General features: G+C 43.8%; 1 protein-coding gene and 1 long non-coding RNA gene across 5 annotated transcripts in view; one reads left to right on the top strand and one right to left on the bottom strand.

The window, feature by feature from the left end:
- Positions 1-24,545, top strand: part of ANO10 (anoctamin 10) — a 99,192-nt gene that overhangs the window by 18,143 nt on the left and 56,504 nt on the right. For all 4 annotated transcript variants that reach the window (XR_014161520.1, XR_014161521.1, XM_081882083.1 and 1 more), the window contains exons 8-11: positions 654-728; positions 1,391-1,573; positions 3,548-3,739; positions 4,519-4,647. Coding sequence is in view for 2 of the 4 variants with exons in the window: in XM_081882083.1 (XP_081738209.1) it covers positions 654-728; positions 1,391-1,573; positions 3,548-3,739; positions 4,519-4,647 (579 nt within the window). In the remaining 2 variants the exon portion in view is untranslated. The remainder of the gene's footprint in view (positions 1-653; positions 729-1,390; positions 1,574-3,547; positions 3,740-4,518; positions 4,648-24,545) is intronic.
- Positions 1,495-24,174, bottom strand: LOC309325756. Its single transcript, XR_014149966.1, has 4 exons — positions 23,117-24,174; positions 15,910-16,020; positions 9,014-9,056; positions 1,495-1,624 (listed from the first exon to the last, which is right to left on the bottom strand). It is a non-coding gene; the product is annotated as an uncharacterized lncRNA (long non-coding RNA).

Genomic DNA, 24,545 nt, shown 5'->3' on the forward strand with positions numbered 1-24,545 from the left:
ATGCTGCATGGTGAGACAGGGAAGATCGTTTCTCTCCAGGTAGCGTTGAGCTGCATCAAGCTCCTTCTTTCCTCTTGCTCCAGAGCAGTGCGGAGTGGGGAAGACCATAGGGACCGAAGTTTAAACTCCTTCCCTACTGCCGTTGATTGGAGATTGCACTCAGCGGTGGGAAAGGGAACATGTAACCCAGGGCAAATTGCAAGGGCCAGATTCAGAGGCTTGGCACACCAGAGGTCCCCTGGGTGTTAAGATGGGTATGTGGTAGATTAAATCTATGGTATCCTAAGATCTGTGGATTTTTGCTGTGTATGTGCCCAGTAGATCTGTGTTTTAAAAAACAAAAATCAGAAATATTCGATATGAATGCTAAAAAACTGATAAGGAAAACTGATTAGCCAGATGTGTTCTTTTAGTGCATAATCTATGTTTGACTAAATTACCCAAGATTAATTGGCAACATAAGGTCTCTTGACCAGATCAATCCCATTTTCTCCTTGGGAAGTTTATTTTCTAAAATAACAATTGTAGAGGAATCATCGCAGGATGGCAGATGGTGGGGAGGGAAGAGGCCTTCCTGAGATTGTTATGTCCTTAGTTTTCCCATCTTGAACTGATGATGGAATTGAATATATATTTATTTTTTTCTTTTGCAGTTCAACTTTTTAAATTGCTTTGCATCGTTATTCTACATTGCTTTTGTCATGTTTGATATGAAACTTTTGAGACAGGTGAGTGATCTTACATTGTTTCAGTTATCTGATTATCTTAATATCTCCAATTTTTTTTTTATTAATTTACATTAGACTGATTCAGATAATAATTTCAAGCTTGGAAATATCTTCCAGAATCTCTGCAGCTGTTCTGCTGTGATAGGTAGTCCTTAAGACTGAACTTAAGGCTACTGTGCTGTAATGTGAAATAATTGCTTCATGTTCTTCTTTGCTTTACTTGCCGTACATTGTAGTGACTTTTATACTCTTTTCAGTCTTGTAATAGCATTTAGAGCTGCATCCTTTCTTCACACAAGTTTGAGATACTCTGGTACAAGTGGGTTGCAAATTAAATTTTTGTGTGATTTAGTTTTAAGTCAAATTTCTGGGTCTGTCCTTTCTTTAGTAAACAGCTGACCATGAAATTGTTAACATAGTAAGGCTAGTGGGAATGAAAACTGCTACCAAAATGAGCTGCTTCAGTGATTGCTGCCATCCTTGTTTTTTCAGATTCAGCCTAAAAATTTGCTTTGCTTCAGTTCAGTGTATTGTGGAATTCTTAGATCTGTAGTGCTTGTTACACAGGACATGCTCATTAGTTAATTGAATGCAGATAGAATACCCTTTTTAAGGACTGCTACAGTCTCGTTACATGTTTGCTTTGCTTAATTTTCTTAAAGAGCTTGGCAACTTTGCTGATAACTTCCCAAGTCCTTAATCAATGTGTAGAAGCTGTGCTGCCTTATTGGCTCCAAAAGAGGCGGACCAAGAGTGTGAAGAAAAAGGTGAAAGCTTTGGATATAGATACTGACCTGACTTTGCTTGAGCAAGTTAATCTGGAAAAAGGGATGGATACCTATCCGGTAAGTTGACTGTATCCTCTTCCGTGGTTCATTGCATCTGAAAAGTGAAAGCTTAAAAAAAAAAAAAAAAAAAAAGACTATTGCAAATATTTGAAACCTTAATGGAATTCACAGTGGAAATAAATGCCCCCCCCCCCGAATAGTTAGAAAATAAACATTTTTGTGCTAGTTCAAGCCAGTGCATTATGTTGAGTTCACCCCCCCCCATCTTTCCCCAGCAGGTAAATCCTAGTGCATGTGACATAGTGGTACCATCAGGACTTTAGGGTCCAGGGCCCCACTCAGCAGAAGGGCTGGCTTACCATATCTATCTATCTATCTATCTATCTATCTATCTATCTATCTATCTACGGTCACACCTTGGTTCCCAAACGCATCCGTTATCGCATGTCTCGGCTCCTGAAATCTGAAAACCCGGAAGTAACTGCTCTGGTTTTTGAACGATTTTCAGAAACTGAATGGCTTCCGGGGAGTTTTTTTTTTCTTTTTTCTCCATTGACTTTGCTGACCACCCTTTGATCCTCGGTTGTCAAACGTTTTGGAAGTCAAATGGTTTTCCAGAATGGATTACGTTCGACAACTGAGGTTTGGCTGTATCTGTCTTCTGATAAAACGCATACCACATCTTACTTCTTTTTGAAGTAAGTGAAGCAATCCACATCATATTCCAAAAAGGGAGCTCCCAGTAAGACCATTCTAAGCTCATCCCATTCACCCGGACCACCTGTTGCACTAGCTCTAAGAGTTTTTGATTTAGGTTTTCGTATAATAAGAATTGTCAAGAGGTTGGGGGTCTTGTACTCAGCCCTGTTCATCAACGTTAGTTCTGCCTGGAGCTCAGACTTCCAGGTAAAGAGGCAAGCTCATGAGGAAGCAGTTTCTCTTTCTGCTGGCTGCTAACACTCTCTTTAATTGCACCTGGGTGCTGGCTTCTCTGTACCAAGGCTTAAAGGCCAACGACAACAACTTCATTTAATTGGGAAGAATTTTGCACTTGTGGAGTCACACATATAGCCTAGACTCTCAGCTCTGGAAAGTTTTGGCCTAGACATCTTCTAATTGGCTGGTTATTAAGGATTACCGACAGGCCGCGTGTGATGCCTCACCTTTTCCCTTTGCTTCCCTGACTGTCACCTGTGTTATAGGGCCATGGATTCATTGTTAATGTATCAGGCTAGATTAGCTTAGCCTTTTTGCCTGTTCTGTGATTTCCCAGATAGTCCTATATTCCTAATAGCATTTTCCTTTCTTATTTTTCCTATGCAATAAGCTGACTTCATTATATGCTGCTATTTTAATTGTGATTAGAAAACATCTACGTCTTCATTCTAAACCATTGTCTGGACTCTTTTAGTCACATCTGTGACTGTATAATTTGGCTTCTTTTGCATGAGACCCCGAAAGCAGAGCGTGGTACTTCAGCTTTTGGTTCTTGGGATCTTAGGGATGTCTGGAATCTCCTGACTCAGATTGGGCGGACGAACAACCTTGGGGGCAGCTGTTCTACCTAAAAGCAGTTTGTTTACTCCCTGTGTGTTGGCCACATTTGAAACACCAATAAACATTTACTTGGGCTTTGGGGCAGATTTCCTGACAATAATTAGTAAGGTTTTATTTAGTAAATTTAGAGTTGGGGCAAAAGCCATACCAAGCACAGTTCTTTAAGAGAGGATGTAATTATTAAAACATCACCTTCATTCTAACTGGTGATTTATGTTGGGCATGGAGCAGCGCTGTACACTGTCTCTCATGTTCCACACAAGATGATTTAATTGATCTTCAAATGAATAGAAATGAAAACAGATAGTTGGTGTGTATACTCCGCTCACGTCAATCTTACACTCCCTGCTTTTTATTTTACACCCACACTCTCCACTTTAATATTTCTAATTGGGAAAATACGTAGGTCTGCCAGGATCTGTAAAGCTGCTTCTAATCTTGTATTTATGGTTAAATTGTTCTCTTTTCTTGCAGGGTACTTTTGATGATTATTTGGAGTTGTTCTTGCAGTTTGGCTATGTGAGCCTTTTTTCATGCGTCTACCCTTTGGCAGCTGTTTTTGCAGTGCTCAACAACATCACAGAGATGTATTCTGATGCCTTAAAAATGTGCAGGATCTTTAAACGCCCGTTTTCAGAGCCTGCTGCGAATATTGGTGTATGGCAGGTAATCCATTCAGATGCATAATGTTTGAATAACTTCGTCATTTCTTTATTTGTTTCTCTATTTGTCATTGGAATACATGAGTAGTCATTTTCCCTCTCTTTTAAGGGTATAAAAGTGGGATATACCATATTTTTACATCTATAAGATGCCCCCATGTATGATGCCCCCTATTTTGGGGGACTCAGATTTAAGAAAATGGGGGGAAATGGCCCAGAGTACAAGACACCCCCTAATTTTTGACATTATTTTTAAGGGAAAATAACCTAGTCTTATATACGGAAAAATACGGTAAGTCTATAAAGTATGCCATGAGTTTACAGTAAACTGAGAATTCAGTTAAAAAGCAAGCATAGCTACAAAATGACAGAGACAAGAAATAGACATGTTGTGTGGGGATTTAGCTGTCAGTGTATTTAGCTACAATGTCTTAAGACTTCTATAGTTCTTAAAAGAAGTATCTTTTTCCTTGCAGATAAGGCAGATTTACATGTTTCTTTTATAGGCTACAGGGCATTCAATTTAGGGTAGAGGTGGGGAACCTGCGACCCTCCAAACGTGGTTGGCCACAACTCATAGAATCATAGAATGTGATTTTAAGCTATCTTTAGACTGTTTGGCCAGACTATTAGTGGCAGATTTCATGCAGATACCTGCCCCAAACTTTGGATTATTGGCACTTTTGAATGTAACAAAGAGGAATGTCAGGGCTATTCAGGAGCCTGAGAAAAGAAAACATATTTTTGTTAAAGGAATTCTGGTTCTTTTTCTTTTTGTTTCAGTTGGCTTTTCAAACTATGACTGTCATATCAGTGGTTACCAATTGTGTCCTTATTGGCATGTCACCTCAAGTAAATGGACTTTTCCCAGAATCTAAAATCGAGCTTATCCTAATTGTAGTGTTGGCAGAGGTAAGTTGACAATTTAATTTTTATTTTTTTAAAAAAATATTTACCGTAAATTTCGCTCCATAACACGCAGATTTTTCCTCCTAGAAAGTAAGGGGAAATGTCTGTGCGTGTTATGGAGCGAATGCCTACAGATGGCGGGGGAATCTGCTGCAGTTGTGAGCAGTCTGTGGCTTGCTTTGAAACAGCAAAGCAGGTGTAAGCGGCTCCTGTCAGCGAGCCGAGCTGGGGAGGAGGGAGAGAAGCAGAGCGGGCTTGGCTGCTTTAAAAAAAACCCGTCCTCTATGTTCCTCTCTCCTCCCCACTGATCTGCTAAGTAGCAGCGAAGCTTTTCAGCCAGCCTAGCCGGGAGGAGGGAGAGAAGCAGAGCGGGGTTGGCTGCTTTAAAACAACCCCGTACTCTCTGTCCCTGCCTGCAGTTTTTTGCTGTCCGATTTTGGATTAGCCACTGTAGGGGCTGTGTGTGTGTGTGCTTGAGCTATCGTTCTCCTCCTCCTGCTTCCCCTTCGCTCTCCCTGCGCCCCTGCGCTGTCCCTCCGACTTTAGAATTGACACTCTGTGTCTGTGTGTGTGAGAGAGAGGGCTCCTTCTCCTCCTCCTGCTTCCCGTTCACTCTCCCTGCCCTGTCCCTCCGACTTTAGAATTGACACTCTGTGTCTGTGTGTGTGAGAGAGAGGGCTCCTTCTCCTCCTCCTGCTTCCCGTTCACTCTCCCTGCACTGTCCCTCCGACTTTAGAATTGACACTCTGTGTGTGAGGGCTCCTTCTCCTTCTCTTGCTTCCCGTTCACTCCCCCAGCGCCCTGCGACTTTAGGGCCAGTTCCCTCTCTGCGTGTGTGTGTTTTGACCTCACTGCGCTCGTTGGGGGAGAGTGTTGGTCGCAATTTTTCTTGATTTGTCTCAGAGTGGTTACTATCATGGTTTCCTTGCCGGGGAGGAGGGAGAGATGCAGAGCCTGCTTGTTCTAAAGGAGCAAAGCCGGAGAGGAGCCTCTCCTGCATTATCAGCAGCATCCTTCTCCACACCCCCCACGCGAGCTCCTTGTCCCTTGAGTTCTTTTCCTTCCCTCCCCACTTAAAACGTGGTTACAAAGCACGGATCCACATGGATCCTCAGGATTTTTGCACTAGGTCACCCCAAATTCACCATCAGATCACATAGCATATCCATGGCTACAGCCTGCACCAAAAAACACACGCACCCACTGTTTCATGGGGTCGCAATGGCGCAAAAACGTGGTTACAAAGCATGGATCCACATGGATCCTCAGGATTTTTGCATTGGGCTACCCCAAACTCACCGTCAGATCACATGTCTGTGGCCACAGCATGAACCACAAAAATCATATATCCACTGTTTCGTTTAGAATATTTTTTTCTTGTTTTCCTCCTCTAAAAACTATGTGCGTGTTATGGTCAGGTGCGTGTTATAGAGCGAAAAATACGGTATTAAGATTTTTTTTTATCAAAGAACAAACATACATAAAAAAAGAATACTTCACATCAAAGACAAAAGATAGAGAAGAAACCAATAAAAACATATATATAAATGAAATAACAAAGAAAAAAAATCCACTTTTTAACTTACTATCTTTGTAACCTTCTTTCCTGACTTCCTCACATCTCCCAATTTAATTATTTGCTTATGGTCTGTAAGCAGTGCTGTTTTTTTTTCCAGAAAAAGAGGTGCAGGAACTCCCACTTCTTTTTTAATGAGCAACCCTAAGGTGGCGGAATTCAGTTCCCTGTCCATAAGAGTTTGTAAACTGTGCATTTTCTTGACTGATACATCCACCAGCTTGCTAGCTAGAGGATCTTTCATATCAGTGCTTTTCAAGCTTTGCTATCTGTTAGGGAACCTTTTATACATGGATAGGTCTATTATGAGATACCAGCAAGTTGCAGAAGGGGCACACACAAAGGAGTTAGCTGCATTCTACTGGGGCAGATCCATGCATTGGAAAGCGGTTTTTGCAAAACAGTTGTCTTGACCAATTGTTGTGGCCAGACGTATTCTAGCTTTGGAGTCCAGCTGAAAGCAAAGTAGTTCTCGGGATGGGAAGCAGCAGGTGGGATGAAAAGTCCAGAACTTGCGTCCTGCTTCAAGTTGCCCAGCTCTCCTGCCACTTTGTGGTATTTTGAGATAACCTACCTGCAGAAAAGGGACTTGGGTGGCACTGTGGGTTAAACCACAGAGCCTAGGGCTTGCCGATCAGAAGGTCGGCGGTTCGAATCCCCGCGACAGGGTGAGCTCTCGTTGCTCAGTCCCTGCTCCTGTCAACCTAGCAGTTTGAAAGAACATCAAAGTGCAAGTAGATAAATAGGAACCGCTCCGGCGGGAAGGTAAACGGCATTTCCGTGCGCTGCTCTGGTTCGCCAGAAGCGGCTTAGTCCTACTGGCCACATGACCCGGAAGCTGTACACTGGCTCCCTCGGCCAATAAAGCGAGATGAGCGCCGCAACCCCAGAGTCGGCCACGACTGGACCTAATGGTCAGGGGTCCCTTTACCTTTTACCTGCAGAAATGCCATCATACGTGATCAGATTTTCACAGCTTAATGTGAGGTGTGAACAAGGCCTGTGAGATGAGATGATTCTCAAGACTTCCTTCCAAAATACAGTGGTACCTCGGGTTACATATGCTTCAGGTTACAGACTCCGCTAACCCAGAAATAGTACCTTGGGTTAAGAACTTGCCTCAGGATGAGAACAGAAATCGTGATCCTGCGGTGCGGCGGCAGCGGGAGGCCCCATTAGCTAAAGTGGTGCTTCAGGTTAAGAACAGTTGCAGGTTAAGAACGGACCTCCGGAACGAATTAAGTACTTAAACCCGAGGTACCACTGTACTTCCTGTCAATTATTCTGTGCTGTTTTCAATCGTTTCTTAATCAATGTTCATTACTAAATTCTGTAAAATAATATTTTAAAGAATAAATTGCTTTTGCTTTGAAATTATTTTGCTTTGGAGGCAAAATAAACATTTTGGCATCACACTGTCGCAAGAGAGACTTATGGAAACAGTAATTTAAGAAAAATTAAAAGGGGAATTTGTGGGGTGCTTGGAGGTATGAAAAGGCTTTGGCATCATAGTGAGGAAAGCGTAAGCAGTTATAGACACACACATATTGTGGAATCTTTTGAGGGTCACTAATAAACTTTTCATCAACAGGAGAGGGGGCCCATGGGAGTAGTCAATTATTCTAAAGAAAGGCTATTTTAAAATAATATCTTTTAAAGCCAAGTTTTGAGGGGGGCCACAAAAAACCCTTGATGTACCAGATACAATCCATAGGCTGGATTTGTTATGAGTATCTTAGAAAATTTGCAGCAATAGTTACCAGCAGCTTGAAGGCAACAAATTAGCTGGCTGAGATATCTACAACCCTCTTATCTCTGGAGTAGAGGATTTCTGGGTTTCCCATAGCATTTTTGGCTACACAAAAATGCAGACATCTGGTAAACCTCTGACTGACTTGCTTCATTCTCTTAAAGAAGTTTGAAAATCCAGAATCATTTGAGAACTAATGAGTAAAGCTGCTCATTGGCTATTTTATTCAGATATTTGTATTTGTTTTCAGAACCAAATAAGTAAAACGCATCTCTGCTTGCATGCCAAGCTCACAGATGGTAAAGTGCAGCTTATGAAAATCAAGCAGTGACTTGGTTCAGTGGTACATACATGTGAAAAAGAATTATCAGGCATAATTAATTCAAAATGCTTCAGGAGGTTAATCAAAGTCCATGGTGGTTTACATTAACACATATTTTCTACTAAGGAGTTTATTTAAAGCTCTAATAGCACATTTTCACATAATATGAAACACAAAATCTCTCTGTATGCTTGCCTCCATGCTGGACAAGAATTAGAAATTTTGAGTTCACACTTTTGGTCTATAAAACCCCCATCTTTGGCTATGATAATTTCTTTGCAGTCCAACTGAAAACTTTCTAAATAGCACCTGAACACTATAAATAGTCCTTGGCACTGTTCACATACAGAACGGTTTGGTAATATGCTGTCGGCTTGCATGCTCCCTCCTTCTCTGCTAATTCTTTCCGAATTCCTGATTAGGGGGAAATCACAGCTTTTTTCTGGTTTGGGTATAGCTTCAAATTATGATTAGCTGTATATCTGGACACCAGGGAGGGAAATCGGAACAATGAAGGTGAGCATGGAGTGCATGAGCCCACAGATTACTCATGTCTTGTCAAACCAGTAGTTTGACATTATATGATAACCAGCTCACTGTTTTATATCTGAATTTTCAATGAAGATTATTACACTGGAGCAACAGAAAAGGTATTGGTTCATAAGTCAGCAAATCTGAAATAAGACTTATGTTTAGATTTGAAACAACTAAGACAAATTACCTGGGGTTTGTTTGGAAAGTGAAGTTCTGCAAATTGATATACGCTGAAGGGAAAACAGATGGAGTTTAGTTGTAAGCATGTTGTGGCTGGTTGGTTTGGGTTTCTTTCTCTCTGAATTTAGTATCATTGGAAATGATTAAAATTAGTTAACAGCACACACACACACCATTTATCTTTGGATCTTAAAGACTATAACAAGAGGATTTTGCAGTATTTTATGCTTTGTATTCATTCAGAGTTTTGTACACTGCCATCTTGTGGTGAATTAATACAATTAATGGAAAGTATTTGCCTTGTAGTATGACCTCTTTAAAAATAATGCATTAAGCAGCATTTCCCAACCTTTTTCTGACCGTGGCCCCCTTCCGACCTTGTTTCCTTCCCCCTGGGCATAGCCGGGGGTGGGCAGCTGCCCCACCAAATAAGTAAATCTAAACAAAAAACAATACAAATCTGAGGTTCTGCCCCCCTAACAAAAGCCTGCCCCCCCAACAAAAATCCTGGCTATGCCCATGTCCCCCCACCCTGTCCTACTTGTAGAAAAGGTAACTATTTTTATAATTTATACACAATACAGTTGCATAAAATGATAGGAACATAATGAAATATTGTTGAAGCTGAAAAATATAGAAACATAGAATCACAGAGCTGGAAGGAAGGGTCATAGTCTAGTGCAGCCCCCTGCAATGTACAAAACTCAGCTAAAGCATCCATGACAGATGGCCATCTAACCTCTTCTTAGAAACCTCCAAGGAAGAAGAGTCCAGAACGTCCCTAGGAAGATGCGTCTTCCATGTATTATAAAAAGTAAACAGCACTTATTTGACCCCAGTTAGTTGACACAGAGGGGAAAACCTGCAGATACACTCCAAAAGGCACACAGGGAGTTCTATATATATATGGGAGCATTTTTAATAGCAAGTGGTTCTCACTGACGTAGTGCAAAAAGATATTGTCATCCAGAGGAGCTCTGGCTGCCTAGATAAAACACTATAGTCCCACACACCTTTATTTGGGAGTAAGGCCCGCTGAATTCAGTGTGGCTTTCTTCTGAGTAGACAGTTATTTACTAGATGCAAGTCAGCAGCACCAGATGACTCCACTCGGCTGGGTGCTGGGGTGGATTTCACCCCACGCCTTGCAGAGCCAGGGCATCGCACTTACCTGACCTGGGGGTTCTAGATCACAGGCTCTACTGGTCAAAACGGAAGCCTTGGTGATCATTCTTTCCCAACAAGCAAACCAGGACTGCTCCCAAGAAATGCACGTGGCAAAAAGGAGCGCTAGTCCCTGGTGAACCGTTCCCTTACCCGCTTGTGATTGGCCAAGTGGATAGCCAGCCAATCAGGATTTAAAAAAAAGTTTTCCCCCTTCACTTCTTACTTCCCTCTGCGGCCCTCACAGCCTCATGCTGTGGCCCCCCATTTATGCGATTTTCACCTGGGGCCCCCTTGGAATATCCTGGGGCCCCCAGGGGGCCATATCAGTAGTTGGCCTCCTTTATAATGTTTTATTTTTAAATCTTTAAGATAATATTTTAGTTTTCTGTTATCTTGCTTTGACTGTATACTTTATATTTGACTTTCTTCAGATTGTTTTGTTTATGTTTAATTAATTTAATATGCTGTAAACCACTTTGAGATTTTTCTTAAAAATATAGAGCGGTATAGTCAAAACAAAATAAAAGAAAAAAAAATTCCTTCCAGTAGCACCTTAAAGACCAACTAGAACTAACTTAGTTGGTCTTTAAGGTGCTACTGGAAGGAATTTTTTTTCTTTTATTTTGTTTTGACTATGGCAGACCAACACGGCTACCTACCTGTAAATAGAGCGGTATAGAAATTTTAAAAATAAAACAAATAAAAATAAATGTAGTCCCCGATTGTGAAACACTGCATGAAGGGCTCACCCAGACTTCTACTTGACTTGCCATTTTCCCATGGGAAAACCCAATCTTTTGTCTCTGACTCAGAGTAATTTCAATGTGATTTCTGTGGGTTGACCTTTTCTCCCGATTCAGCGCTGAAGAGCAGATTTTCCTGGGGAAAGCGGTGGGGCAAATGGAAAACTGCTCAGATCCGTGCCCAGAAAGCACATGACAAGCGGAAGTGTTGATGAGCCCTTGCTCACCTTTCCTTTAAACAGTTATTACCTTTGACTCCTTTGACCCTCAGGGATTCCTCGACTAAAGGACATTGGGCATAAGCCCATGACACAAATTTGAATAAAACTGGCATAGGATAAATTATATGGATAGATACGCCTGGGCAAATTAAGATGGTGAGTGGCTGGGTTATTACCCTGTACCTGTAAGCAAAGTAAAGCAAAACTTTGTTTTTTGTTTTTTTTAAAGGGAGAAGGAAAGGGGCAGGCGATCTGGGGCCTGTCACAAAGTATCTGGGAATTAGCTTTCCGGGGCCATTCCCAATAACTAGGTTTTCTTAGTTGCCGCAATACTATCAGTGGAATGTTTAATTGAAATTTTAAGGCCTGACCTGCAAATCTTGTTTAGATTTCATTGACTTAATTGGCTTTGTCTCTGGTGTAAGTGCCTTGAAAATTTCAATGTATACAATTATTGCCTGGTTAGTTGAATATAAACATTTCATTTGTCACAATCCAGGAGGAAGGCCAATTACTGCACTATTGAAACAGTCCGTTCCTCTCGGCTAAGGCTCAATCCACATTATCTGCCATGTATTAATAGGCAACCACAGGAGAGGGAGTGCGGGCTGTGCTTGCATTGACAGCAGGTAGTGGTTCGATATAGGAGGAAACAGGAGAAGGGGCAGTGAAATGGGGAAATTATATGGTACTCCACATCAGTTGTTGAGCTTCGGTGCAGACCACAACAGTGCCATTGCGGTTGAAAAGGAAGAAGTGGACCCTGATTTGGGGTTTAGAATTTGGATACACTTTATTCATTATTTACAATTAAGAAATGAGTGGCTGGCGTGGGACTTTTTCTCCCCCACCTCAAACTTTACTTGAAGAAATGGCCTGGTTATCTACACCCCATATCTGCTTTGGGTCCAAGGCTCCAACCTGGGACCAATTGGATCTGGGCCCCAAATTGATGGGGGGGGGGCTGCCCTAATGTTTGTTTAGGGTTTTATACGCTAATCAAGTGTATGGTCGTAGAGTGTGGGGGTGAGGGAAGAAGGAGAAACTGCGTCTTCTTCACCGCCACCCCAAATGTGGGCTTAATCAAGAGTTTTGAAACTCTTATTGAACTTACGGTTGGGTGGGAGAGGGAGGAGAAAATAGATGTATCCTTCCCGCCTCCCGTTGTGTTGCAGAAACCAGGAATAAACCTTCTGCTCACTAGCTGGTGAGCAGACAATGCAGTCCTGCTCACCTTGGCTTTGTCTTATGTGTTCTCCTGCTGGGAACATGCATAATAATAATATAATAATAATAATAATAATAAGTTTATTATTTATACCCCGCCCATCTGACTGGGTTTCCCTAGCCACTCTGGGCGGCTTCCAACAAATCACTAAAATACAATAACCTATTAAACATTAAAAGCTTCCCTAAACACGGCTGCCTTCAGGTGTCTTCTAAAAGTTTGGCAGTTATTTGTCTCTTTGACATCTGGTGGGAGGGCGTTCCACAGGGCGGGTGCCACTACTGAGATGGCCCTCTGCCTGGTTCCCTGTAACTTGACTTCTCGCAGTGAGGGAACTGCCAGAAGGCCCCCGACAATCAGTCAAAGAGCAATGTGGGGCTGTTTGAAAGCTGCCTTACAAGCAACCCCATACTGCTTTTTGATGTAGATGCCTGCCTTTACACACACACACACACACACACACACACACCTGCCCAGCCCTGGCTTTTTCTTTTAAAAATATATTTTATTCATTTTTAGCTTTAACAGTTAACGTCACAAATAAATCATAATCATATACACATAGGATTCTCTGAATCCCTGGACTTCCCTTCACCCCTCCATGGTTTCCATAGTTATTCTTTTCCAACTGCATCATATACTGTTCTCCATATTTTCTTAACACTCAGGTTTTTTTGAAATCCTTCCAAAGTTTTTAGTTGTTTACAGTGTTTTGGTTTGTGCTTGACCCAAATCCAGTGTACAGCCCAACTTGAGTGCTATTCTCAAGCTTGAAGATTTTGACTGCAGTGAAACCCTTTTTCTAGACATATGCATAGCTGTCAACTTTCAGATTTGAAAATAAGGGATCAGCAGCCTTGAAAATAAGGGATCAGCAGCCTCACTAGTCCTGGGGACAGTCTATGGGATATCTAAGAATCCGGGATAGCCACAGGAAGCAGTGGGAAACGGCACTGGAATAAGAGAATTTCCCTCAAAAAACGGGAAGGTTGACAGCTATGGGCATATGGTTAGACTAAGAGCAGGTCCCTTTTCTAGCATGTGCCCAGATCCGCTGGACATTCCCATTCCACATTCCATAGCTGATAATTAGAGGCAGGTCCCTAGCTATGGGGACGCCCTTGTTTTTCTGCTAAGTGTTAGGACCCCCCCCCCCAAATTATTGACAGCTGCACAAATTATGATAGCTAGGAAGTGGAATGGGCAAGCAGAATATAAAATGGAAAAATGGTATAAAGTGGTATGCGATATGGCTATTAATGATAAATTAACATGTGAGATTAAGGTAAGACAGGGAATATGCAGGAGAAATGATTTTGATGAGCTATGGAGGCTGTTTGTAGAATTTGTACCATTAAAATGGAAAGGGGTCAAACCATTGCAAGAGGTGTTGAAATTCTGGGAGGCTGGATAGTTATTATGGAATGGTCTCTGTGGTGGGGTGCACATTTTTATTCTTATTTATTTATGATTATTACTTTGTCAAAATAAAATAAAAATAACAAAAAAGAGTGTTAGGAAAGGTGCTTAGTCCAACTTAGTCCTCTCCTGACTCGCCTCCCAAGTTGTTATGGTTGTCCAGTGCAAAGACCATTGAGAATACTATCCTAACTTACAGAGGACTTAAGGAAGGCGAAAAATGTGCTTTTCTGCAGCCAGACATGAGAAAATTCCTTTCTGGCCCCCAAATGGAGCAAGCAGCTGCAGCCTGGAGTAAACCTGTTAAGCAAGGGGGCAGGCGTTGCCTGCCAGTGTCCCAAAGAGACTGGGCAACATGAGATGGGCTCATTTGTTTTCCGCTGTCTCTGGTTCAGAGCTGCAATAATGCAGGAGATAATCCTGGAACTCTGGGGAATTCCATAATGGCCTTGGGAAACACGATCACAGATGTGTGTTCTTGGTATCTGCTGACGATTGCACAAATCCAGTTGTGTGTCAGACCACTGTGACCTGCTTTGACCCTGTACTTGGAATACATCCTACTGTACCGAATGTTGCGCTGGTGAACATGATGCCAAAAGTGTTGGGACATGACCTAGTTAGTGTTGCCATTAGGGAAGGGAGAGAACTGTGATTCAGTTCCCATTTTAATGCAAAACTACCCGGTTTACATTACCTTAAACAATATATGCACTGCAACACAGCTATCCTTTGAAATGCACACTGTTACAAAATGCACACACTTTTATTTCATAATGCTCTTCCCCAACCAAATGATGTGCATCAAAAATTCATATATTAGGGGAAAGTGTGTTTAAAAATGCATATATTAATGAATATAACATTAAAATATGCCTTCTATTAGGGGGAATTGCTTGTGAAAAGGTTTATTAGGAGAAATATGCATGAAATGTTAATGAACCTTAAAGAGGACTTTTAAAAAAAAGATCCACACCCAAGCTGATGTGGAAATTGAGGAACTGAGATTAAGATTTGAAAAATGAGAAATGGAATGAAACCAAGATGGACAAATTTGGCCATTCCTGGTTGACATGGGACTGTTCTGTACCCCTTTTCTCGTAATCTCATTTCTCAGTGATAGCATATGCCATGCTGTAGGCCAGGCCTCTCCAGAACTGAGCATGCTAAAGAGGTAATTGAGTCCAAGCAAAGACCAGTAGCGCTAATGAAATATGCTGTAAAACTTTAATTTCAGTGTAATCAGGGACTGTGACATCTACATGATTTATATAGGGATTCTCTTTAAATCCTGTTGTTTTGGGACAATTTAAACATCTGCTAATTTTGCAAAGCAACTTCTGAAATACAAAAGAATTGTCTTTTAAAAATTATATTTTGTTAAATAGGGTTCTGGAATGTATACACACACACACACGATTTTTCTGGAATTAAATTTTGCAAAATGCATGAAATGGAATTTTTGAATATATAGGCTTATGGGCTGTCACAATACATTATGAAGGGACTGTCAAAATAAATTATTTACTTATTTTCCCCTCCCTCACAACTGATTAGAAAGTGTCAATCCAAAGCGTCACTTCTCTGACTGGAGGAAATTAGTCGGGTGGTAATTCTCAGAGGTATTTTTGGTGCTGTGGAAGGGACACAGCATGCATCTGCTTTCTCTTTTTTATACAGTTAGGTCTTCAAAAGAAGTCACAGGAGACTTCTGATGTGTGCATATAATAAGCTGAATCTGTATAGTGGATAATACAAAGAAGGCACAGCATGCAGCTGCTGAAAATGCGTACCCTATAATACGCTTGATCAAGGTTAACACTAGTCAAAGGAACTGTCATAAGATAAAATTAAGCTATTAGGAGGTGTGTGATAAATGCAAGCTAAAATAAATATTTTGTTTGCTCTTCTTATTACACAGATAGCTTTACATGCATCTTTTTAAAGCCCTCTAAACTCTGCCATCTTGAAATCACTTGCTACCTCTTCCAGCCAGTAACATCACTAATTGACAATGTTGTCAGGATTTCAGATTAAAGAATACGGTCATTTTGTGTACAAATGTTAGGCACAGAATCTGAAAAAGAATTTAGAAAAGCAACTTTGCAGTCTTCCACACACTAACTTGGGATCAATGGGACTTTGCAAGGTCAATGCGCAAAAGACTGCAGACTAGATCTTCAAATTCCTTGGGATGTATCTGAAGCAGTGTTGTCATGCAGTGGTCACATCTCACCTGTGCCATAAATAAATGGATGCTGTCATTACATATTATAAGACACTGGAAACAGTTATATTGCTAAATTCAGCATCAGTGAAGCCTTTGTCTGAATAATGTGTTCACTTCTGTTTGCCATGCTTCAAGAATGAGAGTGTGAAGCTGGAAAGAATCAAATGAGATCTACAAAAATATGCTTAGTAAAGTGAAGAATACAATTTAGGATGAACATCAGAATAGGTTTAATTGGAAAATAAAAGGCTGAATTGGGATTTGATAATATATAAAATATTGCCTCAATTCAGATGGGGCTCACGGTGTTTTTTTTCCTTGTCTTCTATGACAAGATAAGAAATAACTGACTCAGTTGGTAACCAAATTGATTTGTCCTGGATGTTAGGAAGGGCTTCCTGTAAAAATGTGGCAAATACTTGCTAAATGCTTTAGCTGGTCCCAGAGTCAATGAATCAGGCCCCATAACTGATGCGCATATTAATTATTTCCCTCAAGCCAATGTAGTCCAATTAATAATAATAATAATTTTTTATTTATACCCCGCCCTCCCCAGCCAAGACCGGGCTCAGGGCAGCTAACAACCAATAACAAAAACAAGTTGATTAAAATACAATTTAAAAAGATTAAAATACAACATTAAAACATTAGGATGTAGCCTCTTCACCGGAGGAGAAAGGAAAAAGAAAGACGGGGAGGGAATCAAACTGATTCTAAGCCAAAGGCCAGGTGGAACAACTCTGTCTTACAGGCCCTGCGGAAAGAAATCAGATCCCGCAGGGCCCTGGTCTCATGAGACAGAGCGTTCCACCAGGCCGGAGCCAGTGTTGAGAAGGCCCTAGCTCTGGTTGAGGCTAATCTAACTTCCTTAGGGCCCGGGACCTCTAGGGTGTTGCTATTTATGGACCTTAAGGTCCTCCGTGGGGCATACTGGGAGAGGCGGTCCCGTAGGTACGAGGGTCCTAGGCCGTGAAGGGCTTTAAAGGTCAAAACCAGCACCTTAAATCTGACCCTGTACTCCACTGGGAGCCAGTGCAGCTGGAAAAGCACTGGGTGAATATGCTCCCATGGCAGAGACCCCGTGAGGAGCCTCGCTGCAGCATTCTGCACCTGCTGGAGTTTCTGGGACAGCTTCAAGGGCAGCCCCGCGTAGAGCGAATTACAGTAGTCAAACCTGGAGGTGACCATCGCATGGATAGCTGTTGCCAGGTCGGGGTGGGAAAGGTAAAATTAATTAAAATAATTAAACCTAATTAAAATAATTAAACCTTCCATCCAAGTTATCTCTTTGGGGTTTCCTCTTCATCCTAACAAGTGATGGAGACCACATGGGCATTCCAAGCTCTTGGTCCCCTATTCCTACTATGACTGTTTCTCCTGTCATAAAATCACAAAACTTTAAGCTTCTCTTAGAAGACATCAATTACAAGCAATAAGCCACACTTGCAGCAAAGTCATCAACCACACGAGTAGTAAGTTGCAAACTGGTCCCAACTAACCAGACAACCTTGTTTTCCCAGAGATACAAGACCACACAGGAATTTCTAATTGACAATTTTTAGTATGGTCAGATGTGCCCCAGGCATGCTTCTGTGTCCAAGAAACTTGATATGTATTATTTTGTAGCTGAGATTTCCTGGATTTATTTCATATGCTCAGATATTTTGAGGAATGTAGTATCTTGCTCTAATTTAGAATGATTTTCTTTTCCCTCTGGTAATGGTGATAGTTAGCAGTTAAACTTAGAAATGTCTTCGTTATCAATTAAGCTTAGCAACGTCTCATAAATTTATATTCTTCAAAGGAAAATTTAGTGTAGTTCAATTGGTAGCGGGGTGCCAACTTGAAAAAAATATTTGGGGGGCCCAAGTAAGTCCCACTCTGCACAATCAATCACAAGAAACGGTATGTGTACACAATTTGAACGGCAATGCCCATCAACTTTTTGGGTGGGGGCAGCCCCCTCAAATATTTTGTTGGGAGGGCTGAAGGGACCTCGGCCCACAGGAGTTGGCTCCTATGTTTGGTAGAACATGAGATACTTAATCTCAAGGTCATGGGTTTGAGCCCCATGTTGGGCAAAACATCCCTGCTTTGCAGGGGTTGGAATAGATGAGCCTTGCAGTCCCTTCCAACTCTTACAGAATTCTAGAATTTTATAAATATTCCTTCATTGTAGCACCAAGTCAGTCTCCTCTTTTGAGAGCCTCGTGTCTTTGCTTGCCTGCTCGACGACCTAGGTCATTATGAATCGGAAAGGTATCTCAACTCTGCATCAGTGTGCTTTAGATCCGTAATGCTAGCTTGTATTTTACCAAGTTTTTATGCTGTTGACTAACATCTGTTATTTTCTCTTCTGGAACATTTCACTAAGCTTTATTGACTAAACAAAATGCGCTTAACTGAACCTATATGTCTAAGAGCCATCCCTGAATCCATCATTTTCTGTGTGCTGAAATGAAAGCGGGGCTATCTCCACTCCACTTGCTGTTGCTTCTGTTGCAGGGGGGACTAGGGGGCAGTTTAAATGTCTTGATGGGGTTACACTTCCTCTGAAGGACTGGGTTCATAGCCTGGGGGCTACTCCTAGATCCTTTGCTGTCACTTGAGGCTCAGGTGGCCTAGATGGCACAGAGTGCATCCCTATCTAGACAAGGATAGCCTAATTTCTGTTGTTTGTGCCCTGGTAATGTCGAGGGCGGCGCTGTGGGTTAAACCACAGAGCCTAGGACTTGCTGATCAGAAGGTCGGCGGTTCGAATCCCCGCGACGGGGTGAGCTCCCGTTGCTCAGTCCCTGCTCCTGCCAACCTAGCAGTTTGAAAGCACATAAAAATGCAAGTAGATAAATAGGTACCGCTCTGGCGGGGAGGTAAACAGCGTTTCCGTGTGCTGCTCTGGTTTGCCAGAAGTGGCATAGTCATGCTGGCCACATGACCCAGAAGCTGTATGCCGGCTCCCTCAGGCAGTAGAGCGAGATGAGCACAGCAAACCCCAGCGTCGGTCACGAGGTCCCTTTACCCTTTAATGTCGAGGTTAGATTATAGCAGAATGTCATATGTGGTGCTGCCTCTAAAGATGGTTTGGAAACTTCCTCTGGTGCAGAGTTCAGCAGCCACATTGCTCTCCAGAGGCAAGACGGTTTGAGCACGTAACAATGATCCTGACCTGACTGCCACTTTCCGGGCCCAATTCAAAGTTCTGGTTTTGATCTATGAAGCCTTAGCTGCTCAGGATTGCAATGCCTCCCTATGAACCAACCCAAATCCTGCAATAGCCATCTGAGGCCCTTCCTCATGTGCCCCCTCCATGAGAGGTCTGGAGGGTGGCAACACAAGAATGGACCTTTTTATTCACTGGTTTCCCATTTGTGCAATGCTTTCTGTGGGGAGGCTATAACCAGGCCTTTGGTAGATTAAACAATCTGTGGCCTTTTAAAATGTGTTGGGGGTGGGCTATTGGTTTGGTGTTTTTTGTTATGCATTTTGTGTTCTCGTTTTGTATTTTTAGGTTTTGAACCGCCCTGTGATCTTTAGATGAAGAGCAGTATACAATTTTAATTAATCAATAATAGTAAAAAAACACTGTCAGATTGTCCAGAGCAGGAGTCAGCAAACTTTTCCAGCAAGGGTCTGGTCCACTGTCCCTCAGACCTTGTGGGGGGTCCGGACTATATTTTGGAAGGAAAAAACAGAACGAATTCCTACCCCACAGATAACCCAGAGATGCATTTTAAATAAAAGCACACAATCTACTCATGTAAAAACACCAGGCAGGCCTCACAAATAACCCAGAGATGCATTTTAAATAAAAGGACACATTCTACTCATGTAAAAACACACTGATTCCTGGAACATCCGTGGGCCGGATTCAGAAGGCAATTGGCCCGGATCCGGCCCCCGGGCCTTAGTTTGCCTACCCATGGGGAGGATTGACCAGAACATCTGTTGAGGTCTTTTCTGTATTTTTAAGTGTGCTCCCTCAGTAGTAATGAGGTAGTAAATGCAGTTGCCTACCTTGTGTATCCACCACAAATACACAGACATAGGCCCATGTTGTATAGCTGTGTACCATTTGTGGTCTCAGAGTTCAGTCTATCCCATTAATATAACTCAGGTTGTGATTTTGGCCCAGATTTTGGCTATCAACACATTAGATAGACCAGTGTTTCCCAACCTTTTTTGGGCAAAGGCACACTTGTTTCATGAAAAAAATCTCGAGGCACACCACCATTAGAAAATGTTTAAAAAATTAACTCTGTGCCTATATTGACTATATATAAAGTAACTCTCTTTAATAGGAATCAAATAAACACAAAGAAAGTATTTTATAATTACTTTATTATGAAATAGTAAGTACCGTATTTTTCGTCCCATAGGACGCTCCGTCCCATAGGACGCACCTACTTTTTTGAGGGGGGAAATAAAGGAAAATTTTTTTTCCTTTATTTCCCCCCCAAAAAACCAGGTCGGGGAACAGTGGGATGGCGGTGCTGCGCCTCCCCGCTGTCCCCCGAGCTTGTGGGGCTGGCCCATGTCTGCCTGGCGCGAGGGGCGCTCTGCTTCAGGGCGCCCCGCGTGTCCGGCGGCAGGCTACAGTCCGCAGCATGGGGAACCCTCTGTTTCAGGGCGCCCCATGTGCCCCCCGGGTGCGCAAGGCTGGCCAACACCAGCGCGGAGCACGGGGCGTCCTCCGAAGGGTGCCCCGTGCTCCGCGCTGCCAGCTGCCGCCCGCAAGCCTTGCGCTCCCGGGGGGAGATCCCCCGGGTGCGCAAGGCTGGCCAACACCAGCGCGGAGCACGGGGCGTCCTCTGGAGGGCGCCCCGTTCTCCGCGCTGCAGGCTGCTGCCCGCAAGCCTTGCGCTCCCGGGGGGAGATCCCCCGGTGCGCAAGACTTGCCAACACCAGCGCGGAGCACGGGGTGGCCTCCGAAGGGCGCCCCGTGCTCCGCGCTGCCAGCTGACGCCCGCAAGCCTTGCGCTCCCGGGGGGAGATCCCCCGGGTGCGCAAGGCTTGCGGACACCTGCGTGGAGCACGGGGCGTCCTCCGGAGGGCGCCCCGTGCTCCGCGCTGCCAGCTGACGCCCGCAAGCCTTGCGCTCCCGGGGGGAGATCCCCCGGGTGCGCAAGGCTGGCCGACACCAGCACGGAGCACGGGGCGTCCTCCGGAGGGCGCCCCGTGCTCCGCGCTGCAGGCTGCTGCCCGCAAGCCTTGCGCTCCCGGGGGGAGATCCCCCGGGTGCGCAAGGCTTGCGGACACCTGCGTGGAGCACGGGGAGTCCTCCGGAGGGCGCCCCGTGCTCCGCGCTGCAGGCTGCTGCCCGCAAGCCTTGCGCTCCCGGGGGGAGATCCCCCGGGTGCGCAAGGCTTGCGGACACCTGCGTGGAGCACGGGGCGTCCTCCGGAGGGCGCCCCGTGCTCCGCGCTGCAGGCTGCTGCCCGCAAGCCTTGCGCTCCCGGGGGGAGATCCCCCGGGTGCGCAAGGCTTGCGGACACCAGCGCGGAGCACGGGGCGATGGGATGTGGGAGGGAGCTCGCTCCCCGCCCCGCGTGTGCTCGCCGCCGCCGCCCCGCCTCTCGCCGCCCGACTTGCCCGCCTCCCTCCCACGGCACACCAGCCGACGTCCCGCGTGTGCCGCGGAACACCGGTTGGGAAACACTGAGATAGACAACCCTGAAAATATCGCCGAAAGAGGGAATTTAGGATGTATTTCTTTCTGGGACAGTGTCCTTTTCTAGTAGGATGTTTAGCGAGGTTGCATATGGGTTCCTGCTTGAGGGGAGTTAGAATAATAATAATAATTTATTATTATTATTATTTATACCCCACCCATGTGGCTGGGTTTCCCCAACCACTTTGGGTGGCTCCCAACAGAATATTATTATTAGTAATAATAAAGCAATAAAACATCAAACATTAAAAACTTCCCTAAACAATAGAATAACAAGTATCTCTAGCTGGAGAGGTTTGCATGCTATAAACACTTCATAATTTGCCATTCCTCTTCAAGACTCTGTTCAAAATCAATAGTAAAATACTGTTCAGGCATTTTGGTGAAAGCCTAATTAACTGCCTTAAAAAAATAAAAATCATCTTCTGGAACTGTTGTTGAAAGGCTGATCTCTTTTATAATTTTAAAGTAGTCTATTTGTCATCATAAATAGTTTTTTAGAAAATGTCAGCTAAATTAAGTGACTAATCCCCACGTCTTGATTGCCATTAGGAAATACTTTTATGGAGTAGGTGTTTAATGAATGTCTCATTTATTAAATAAGGGAACTCGCCCACTAGAGGGCACATGAGTACACAGGCTGTTAGTTAATTTAATTGAACTCTGTCTTCTCATGGGTCTAGTGAAATTTCATTTTGACATTCCAAATAACAACAGGAATAATAAAGAAGAAATGCCTCGGGTGAAAATAAATGAAAAACTTCTCGCAAGCTTTACCAGTGCAATTCTGTGCATGTTTACTGCAAGTAGCTCCTGCTGTTTTTAAATGGAGCTTACTCCCTAATAAGTAGGATTGCAGCTTTAGCATCTAATCATTAGATGTAAATTACTAATTTTAGTTTAGATTTATTAGAAAGTTATAATCCCAATCCTGGAACAAATGTATGTAAGTATATTAAGAAGTTTCAGGAATATATTTGAAACATATTCTTTTTATGCCTTTGTACAGTCTGCTGGGGGACGCGGGTGGCGCTATGGGTTAAACCACAGAGCCTAGGACTTGCCGATCAGAACGTCGGAGGTTCGAATCCCTGCGACGGGGTGAGCTCCAGTTGCTTGATCCCTGCTCCTGCCAGCCTAGCAGTTCGAAAGCACGTCAAAGTGCAAATAGGTACCACTCCGGCGGGAAGGTAAACAGCATTTCCGTGCGTTGCTCTGGTTTGCCAGAAGCGGCTTAGTCATGGTGGCCACATGACCCGGAAGCTGTATGCCGGCTCCCTCGGCCAATAAAGCGAGATGAGCGCCGCAACCCCAGAGTCGGTCACGACTGGACCTAATGGTCAGGGGTCCCTCTACCTGTACGTTTAATAGTCTGCTGGACCATGTTTCGTAGGGTCGAAGGGAGAAATCTAGAAAACAAAAGAAGCAACCTACCTGCTACAGAGCAATCCAAACCCCCTTTGCTCTAGGTTGTGGGGATGTTGGATAGGCAGAAGTGTCTATACATCTAGCGGCACTGGCCTCTGCCTTTGGAGTGATGCCAGAGTCATTCTGGTGCCGCAGAGCCCCCGTTCTACCTGCTGAGAGAATGGGCAGGCGAAATTTCCACTGGCAGCATCGTTCTGGGGGCAGAGAGGAGCTGAGCTGACCCCACTGCCATCATGTGACAACACTGGACCAATCTGGACACTGTTGCTGCACTAGGTTGTCACGGAGATCTTCCTGTCCCCCCCACTTGCAGCTGGCATGCTTTGTTATGTCACAACAGGCAGCAGCTGAGGTTAGGAGCTACTCTTATTCATGCTATAGGTGATAGCTGGCATTAACCCTACTCTTGAGTATACCCACTGAAATCAGTGAACATAAATCTGTTAACTCCAGTACTGGATATAGCAGCAGTGAAGCATGTTCTTCAAGGAAAATGTACATCAGGGATCTGTGGATAGCTGGATCCCTTGGAATGGTATTAGACCTCACGTTTTTCAACCAGTTCATAAAGTGCTGCCATTTTCAGATGGAGACACAGTACATTCTATTTGGGAATCTCTCCAAAAGGGCGTTGCTGTGTCCTGTTCATCTGCTTTCATCCTCCCTTGATGGGAAAGAGAGTCTGATGGCTGAGAGGATGCATCTCGTCGGCTTACGTCTCTCTCAACCTTCCTCCACCTACCGGAATCACGGCTCACTCAACTAGGGCAGCCCCCGCATCCTTCTCCCTAAATGCCCCTCTGCAAGAGATTTTCAAAGCACCCACATGGTCGACACCTTCCAGGCTTCTTAAGCATTACAAAATTGACACTTTTGCCTCAGCTGAGGCTGCCTGTGGAAGGAGGCTGCTGCAGCACGTCCTTCCAGCCACTTAAACAGCAGCTTCCTATTTGAATTCTTTATTTTTGTTACAAAGCTTGTAGTGTTGCATTTTGACTGCCAGGTGGTGCCAAGCCTAAATCCCAATCTGGCAGCAGCTTTTGTGGGGTCTCCAGAAATACCTTTCGTGGTAAGTATAATGGGCTGTTCACAGCTGCACAATCCCTTCAGTATCAGTGCTTATTCCTGTTTTCCACCTTACACAAAGTTGTTCTTCTGAGCTGCTGCACCCCCCTCCCCCAGTTACATGTAATTCATTTTTCATCTAAGTCTTTGTTCTGCAGCTGTACTAAGGCTGGATAATATCATACAGTGGTGCCCCGCAAGACGAATGCCTCGCAAGACGAAAAACCCGCTAGACGAAAGGGTTTTCCGTTTTTCGAGGCGCTTCGCAAGACGAATTTCCCTATGGGCTTGCTTCGCAAGACGAAAACGTCTTGCGAGTTTTTCCCCTCCCCCCCTTTTTCTAGCCTTTAATAGCCGCTAAGCCGCTAAT

The sequence above is a fragment of the Podarcis erhardii genome, assembly GCF_964252035.2.
Source record: "Podarcis erhardii genome assembly, chromosome: 12".
Lineage (NCBI taxonomy): Eukaryota > Metazoa > Chordata > Lepidosauria > Squamata > Lacertidae > Podarcis > Podarcis erhardii.